General features: G+C 39.6%; 1 protein-coding gene across 1 annotated transcript; it reads left to right on the plus strand.

The window, feature by feature from the left end:
- Positions 1-279: 279 nt before the first annotated feature.
- On the plus strand, positions 280-840 carry LOC126696274 (uncharacterized). Its single transcript, XM_050393041.1, has one exon. It carries the CDS (start codon positions 280-282, stop codon positions 838-840), a length of 561 nt encoding a protein of 186 aa, XP_050248998.1.
- Positions 841-7,219: the final 6,379 nt, after the last annotated feature.

Below are 7,219 nucleotides of genomic sequence, written 5' to 3' on the forward strand. Positions count from 1 at the left end.
GAAGAAAAGGACTCCCTGTAGTCTCTAGAATTTCACTTCTTGACTCTAGATTTTTGGAATATCAAAATGCTGTCATAGGGACGGTCCAAACCACCTTAAATGCGGGAACAATTTTTGTTACCCTTTTTCCTAACTTTAACATGTCCCTGAAGGACCCCCCATCTTTATGATGCTCTTAAAGTACAGGTTCAAATTACAGGAGCCTCTCAGGTGCAGGATACATTTGCTGCCACACTTCATTATCAGCTAGCTTATAGACTTTAGAATCATGTTTTTGACATGGCGGTTCCAGACATAGCCCAATCCAATGATGTGTTGCTGATTCAAGTTGATCCGGGAATGACACCCATGTGTACCTTTGTCCCAAGGCAACTCAACAAAGACCAGATGATGTCTCTTTTCCCAGAATCATGGATTACGAAATATGAGATGCTTCATCAAGAAACTAAACCAATCCAGTCTAAAGATCCTCTCTTTATCAGAAAAGCAAATGGTGAAGTAGAAACAAAATTCTTGATGGCACCATCAGAGAAGAAGGATGTCACAGTTTTCCCAACTCAAATTGCTATGCTCCAACTAGTATCCTATGTTGGTGAAGAAGGACTTCAAATCAAAGCATTTCGAGAAGATGGAAAGCCTTGTTATGAAGGGAAATCATCCTCCGGTCACATATGGTGGGACGTTTGTGATTGTGTTGATTGCCAGAAAGAAGAAAGCTTTGAAGAAGACTATTCCAAGAGAAAGAAAAAATCCTCCCAGCAAAAGCTCAAAGAAAGATATAAAGCAGGAGATCCAGAAGTTGACCTTCTAGGAGAGCCCTCTGGAAAGTTTGATTATTAAGTCCTTTATCCTAGAACCAAGAAACAAATCTCTCCCTCTTCATCCAAAGAAGATCATAACCAAAACCAGAAACTTCCATTAATCCCATACTACCAGAAAGTCCTTCCCCAGACCTTAAAATGTCAACCTCTTCCCACTAAATCAACCCAGATGTCAGAATTTTTCCCCTGTTACATGTTTGACCAAGCCTCCCCTTCCTATTCCCAGAACTTTCCTCCATTAGAAAACTTTGATCACCCTCAAACCAATACCAAACACATCTGGAAAATAAAGAATCCTGTTGGAACTAATTCTGATGGTACCAAGAAACAGGTCTCTTCGGCAAAAGCAGCGTTAAACTGGCAAGCAAAGAATGCTGTAGCACAAAACAAAGTCCTTTCAAAAATTTTGGATAACCAGCAAAGGATGGCTGAAGCAGTCAATCATACCTTTTCATCTTCCAATTCTCTTATTGAAGATTTGAAGAAGAAAATCAAGGCAGTTGAACAAGAGTTGGCAGTTATTGCTTCTACAGTCAAGGACTTGTCTGTCTCCTTTCCTCTTATTGGACAAAAAGAAAAAGAGAAAAAGCAGTTGCTGCTACAACTCCAATCTATAGAAGGATCACAGAGAGAAGCTACTCAGGCTTTTCCAATGCATGTCCAGATGCCCTACCAGCCTCGACAATTATTGTATAAAGACCTTGCCATGCCCTTAACCTCACCGTTTTCACCAACTTCTCAAAACCTACAACCATTGGTTATGACACATCCTAATCATAATCCATTTAGGCCATGTGGAATTCTCCCTAGCATTATACATCCAGATCCATCCCAACCAGAATCACAAGTTAAACCCCAAAATGCCCCTCCTTCCATGAAAAAGGACAAAGAACTAGTATACCAACTTCCAGACCCAACTATAGGTGTTTCCTCAAGACCTCCAGATATGAACATGTTGACTGTGGACCCTGACCCCCTAAACCCAATTTCGTCATTCCTTAAAACCCTCACCCTTAATGACTCTAGAGAGCCTTTCGTGCTCCCAGTAATTGAGGACTCTGACCTAGATTTGTCTGATCTTGGCCTAGAAGAGGTGTTCATGACAAATAATGAACCAAAAGGGGAAGAGGAAGATGATGTTCTTCGCCCACCCCCACCACCATTTATCCCAGAACACCAAACAAGGTTGGCTTATTCGCCAACTACAGATTCAAAACATTTGTTTACCCTAGATAATGCTCCTCCTTCCAGATGGCATGATGAGATCTTTAGCATGTGTTCCTGGTGTATTGCAGAACTACAAGCCCCGAATGCCATTGTGCCCCAGATAATTGCTAAATTTGTGGCAAGAGTTACAGGAAGGCTAAGAGAGTGGTGGATCAATCTAGGAGAATACAGACAAAGACAAGCAGCCCAGTGCAACACGTTGGAAGATTTTTTCACAATTGTCCATAATGAATTTCTTGGCTCCGTAACTCATTACACGGAGGTAGCACGAGAAGAATTCCATTTGATGAAATGTTGCTCATTTGAAAGGAAAGATTTGGAAAAGCATTTTGACAGAATGTCAAGGAGATATTATTCTTTTAATGGTATGGATGATGTTAATGCCAAGCATACTTTTCTCAACTCCCTTCCAAAACCATTGGGAGATGAAACTCTTCGCATGATGAATCTCCAAAAAATAACTCTACAACAAGCTTCCTTGGGAGAAATTTATCAGCATGTGCTTATTGCCCTAGAAAAGCTCTGCAATCAGAGGAAGTTTCTTTCCGAAATTGACAAGGTCCATAGCAAACTCAAAGACAATTACAAGAGAAAAGATTTGCAGATAAAGTGCTATGAGAAAAATTGTGCCTGTCCACAGAAAAAAAGATATCATTTCAAAAAATATTTTGGAAAGAAAAGACATTATGCAGGAAAAAAGAAAACCACTTTCAGAAAAAAGAAATGGAAGTTTCTTAGGAGGAAGCAGTTTAAAAGCAAAACTTCGAAAGTTTGCTTTGTATGCAGGAGACCAGGCCATTTTGCTAAAAATTGCCCGAAAAAGGAAAAAGCAGCAAAGCTCCTTAAACAAGCCTAGATTCATGCAGAAGATATTCCTTTCGCGGATATAGAGTCACTCTTTTCCTTGGATGATGAATATTCCCCTCAAGCCTTGGCAGTTGTGGCTTATTCTACTTCGGAAGAAAACTCAGAACCAGACAATGAATATGATTCAGACCCAAAAATCCAAACCATTTACACATCCCAACCAATAATAGCTCCCTTGACCAACCCAACTCCTATAGCCCAAGTGCACCTTCTCCTTGATACATACTCTAGACCTATTCCGGTGATAGCCTTATTTGATACAGGAGCAGTAGCAACAATCCTTCACCCCAGAATTTTACCTCAAGAATTCTGGCTACCCCATCACCAGATGTTTAGAGCAGCCAATGGAGAAACATTCCTTATAACCCTAAAATGTAAGCCTATCCTCATCAGAATCTTTCCAACCTTAACTATTAAACATCAAGTCCTTGGATCCCCTCTTACAGGCAGAGACCTTCTCATCGGATTTGATCTCCTTCATCAAATACCAAGTCTTAGATGGTCTTCAAAAGGGCTCATGCACAAACAACACCTTCTTACTTGGACCCAAGTACCCCACTTGTTCACCGTGGAACCCTTTAACTCCTTAAAACTCCAGATTATCAGTGACTGTTGTGCAAATAGCCATTCTGAATTCCTTCTTAAAAATCCAAATCCTCTATGGAAAAACCCAAAATTTTTCGTATACCTTCCATTCAAGAAAAATGAAGATGTCAACCCCACAAGAGCCAGTCACAGAGGGATGAATCCAGAACATTTAGCCCTGGCCACTCAGGAACTATCTACTCTCCTAATTGAAGGCCTTATTGAACCCATAACTTCTCCTTGGGCATGTGAAGCTTTCTATGTCAATAAGCATACTGAGCAAGTTCAAGGCAAGCTCAAACTAGTAATCAATTACCAAGATCTTAATCACTTCCTCGCAGATGACAAATTTCCCTTGCCAAACAAGAGTGCCCTTTTCCAGCATCTTTCAAATGCAAAAGTATTTTCAAAGTTTGATCTTAAAGCAGGATTTTGGTAGCTAGGCATCCATCCAGGAGAAAGATATAAGATGGCTTTTTGCATCCCAGACCATCATTACCAATGGACTATTATGCCTTTTGGTCTTAAAAATGCTCCATCCCAATTCCAGAAAGTAATGGTAACGTTGTTCCAACCACTTTTAGCCAATGCATTAATCTATGTGGATGATATCCTTTTGTTCTCAAAAGATGAGGAATCCCATGCCAAGTTGCTCACTGAATTTTATAATTTAGTGAAATCCCAAGGGATAATGCTTTCAGAAAAGAAAATGGTCATAGGACAGTCTTCTATAGACTTTTTGGAAGTAAATATTTCAGATGGAAAGTATATTCTGCAACCTCACATAGCGTCCTCTTTGGGTGAATTTCCAGATAAGCTTACAAACACTAAGCAAATACAACAGTTCCTTGGAATTGTAAATTACATGTCGGACTTCATTCCAAAAGTCTCCAGATACAGGAACTGTTTGGCTCAATTGTTGAAGAAATCTCCCCCAGAATGGAACTCTACTCACACAGAAGCGGTTCAACAATTGAAAAGGTTATCAGAAAAACTTTCTCCCTTATAGATTCCAAGACCAGGTAAACGAATCTTGCAGACAGATACAAGTGATGAATATTGGGCAACAGCTCTTTTTGAAGAAATTGATGGCAAAAGGAATATTTGTGGCTACAAAAGTGGTGCATTCATGCCCTCAGAACTTCATTACCATTCTTCTTTCAAAGAAATTCTTGCAGTCAAGCATGGAATTGAAAAATTCCAATTCCATCTTCTTGGACATAATTTCTTAGTAGAAATGGACATGTCTTCCTTTCCTAAGATGCTCCAGTTCAAAAGGAAAACGCTCCCACATCCTCAGCTACTCAGATGATTAAATTGTTTTTCACAATGGACTTTTCAAGTCAAGCACATTAAAGGTAAGGACAACCTTATCACTGATTACCTTTCCAGGAAACCTCCAGCCCTTAATACCACAATTATCCCTCCACCTTTATGTGTATATCCTGTTACAGACCCATCCTCATCCTCAGGCTCTTCCTCTATAGACCCTAATGATATCCTTAATATGATAGAAAACCTTCCCTCAGAAATAAAAGACCAAATCAAAACCTTGACCCTTGAAGCCAGAACTAAAAGAATCATTAAAACCCTCCATGATTACCTTAAAAAACACCAATGCCATTTCCTTGCTATTTTTCCTGACATAGACCAACCATGGAAAACCCCTTTTGCATTTTGGATAACCAATTGGACTGTTGCACATTACCTATATATGTGGTACTTACTCAATGAATATTACTTGTGTCTTCATTTCGAACCAGAGTTTTACAACTATATTTTCCCTCAGGGAAATAAATATTTTCATAAATTTTGGTCCGAAATTTTGAAAAATGATGCTCATGATGGTGAATGGATAAAGTATCCTAAAACATAACACCCCAAATTTGGCCACAAAGTCACTTCAGCATGTTTGGTTGCCAAACTTCATTCTAAAAATAACATTCGAGCACAAGGAATTTTCCACCCTGCTGAGATGCATTGGGTCACCAATTCAGACGGAAGTTTCCACACACATTTGGATGTCTCTTGGGTATCTTGTTATCATGCTCTTACCATGGTAGAATCCCTTAATAAGGGTATTTTCCCTGAAATAATTCCAACTAGCCTGGATGTTTGTAAGCAACAATGGCCACATGAAGATCATTGGGAAATGCCAAATCCTCTTATTGGATATGATGACCCGCAATATCATAATCATGATCCTGATGAAGATGTTGATGAAGAGTTGTTCCAAGGAAGAGATGGATGGGACTAGATATCTTTAACAAAAAAAAAAAAAAGAAGCCAGTCAAAAGTCCTAGAAACGTCTTCAGACGTAATGCTCCCAACAGCTCCCAACAGTACCATATCTCCTCCCTGTCAGAAAGATGCTTGAATAAAATCACCAATGCAGATATGCCCCTACCTCACTTGACACCTGTTCGCCAGCCCAGCACTCAAGGACTCTATTATTGCTCTTATCCCATGGCAAGCTTATCCGGAGGAAGATAAAAATCCAGCCAAGCCAATATACTCTGGACACTTGTAAATCCATAAGGACAGCCCCTACTTGTCCTGATATGAATATTGTAAATTATCTGCAAGCTCTAAGGTCTATAAATAGGACTCTTGTAATTCTAAAGAGGCAAGAGAGAGTGAAGGAAAAGAAAGAAAGCTCTTGTTGTAAAATGTATTCCAGCGTTTCTTATGTCTAATGTAAAAAAGTTGTTGAATCTAATAATATCCCTCAGTTTGTTGTATCTTACACCCTCTATTTCAGCCATCCCTCTGTTTCTGTCTCTTCTTTCCCTTGACTGTGTTATGGAAATTAGATCGAAAAATTATTTCTTATGTTTGCTCTTGGATGTAAAAAATATATTTTCAGAAAATGTAAGCATAAGCCAGCCACCACCACCAAGGAAAAGGACAACCCACCATCACCCACACAAAACCCACCAAAACACCACCACCCAAACCACACAAAAACCACCAAAACACCACCACCCACACCACCACAACAACAACAAAATCAGAGATTAAAGAAAACAAAAATCAGACACAAATAAGTTAGGGGTTTGGTTCGGGTTAGAGAGAAAAAGTAAGATGAGAGAGAGAAGACACTAGATCAGTGACATGCAATGTCCGATCTGGCCTTGGTTGGTCAGAGGGAAAGAGAGAGAAGGCAAATCGGCGAGTGGCAGCGACGAGATCGAGAGGAGATGATCTGACCCAGAAGGCGGCGGCAACGAGATTGAGAGTAGATGATCTGACCCAAGGGTGGCAGTGACAACAGTGACAACATTGAGAGGAGGACAAGACGATCTAGAGGGTGGTGGCAACGATAGCGACGATTAGACTTGGTTCAATCTCTCTCTCTCTCTCTCTCTCTCTCTCTCTCTCTCTCTCTCTCTCTCTCTCTCTCTCTCTCTCTCTCTCTCTCCTAGAAATGGTTTGAAAGTAAAATAGAAGTGTAATCTATTTTACACTCAAGGTCCACATATTTTAAGATCAATGAATGAGATTTTTGGTTTGACCGAATTTTCTAAGCATCCCATATAGCAAGCACGGTGTAAAATGTTTTCCTGATTTCATTTATAGCTAAAAAAAATGTAGCCTAATAGGCACATGGAGCCTCCAATAGAATTTGAGCATAATCATTGAAAATATGGACCACATAAACACAATAATACTCCAGTTAATGATATTAAAGATAGCAAAAGCATATTAGTAGTCTAGTA

This window comes from Quercus robur, chromosome 8 (assembly GCF_932294415.1).
Source record: "Quercus robur chromosome 8, dhQueRobu3.1, whole genome shotgun sequence".
NCBI classification, from domain to species: Eukaryota; Viridiplantae; Streptophyta; class Magnoliopsida; order Fagales; family Fagaceae; genus Quercus; species Quercus robur.

What these genes read in the sequence shown, in the direction of transcription:
- LOC126696274 (XM_050393041.1), top strand. Translation starts at nt 280, where the DNA reads ATGGCGGTTCCAGACATAGCCCAATCCAATGATGTGTTGCTGATTCAA.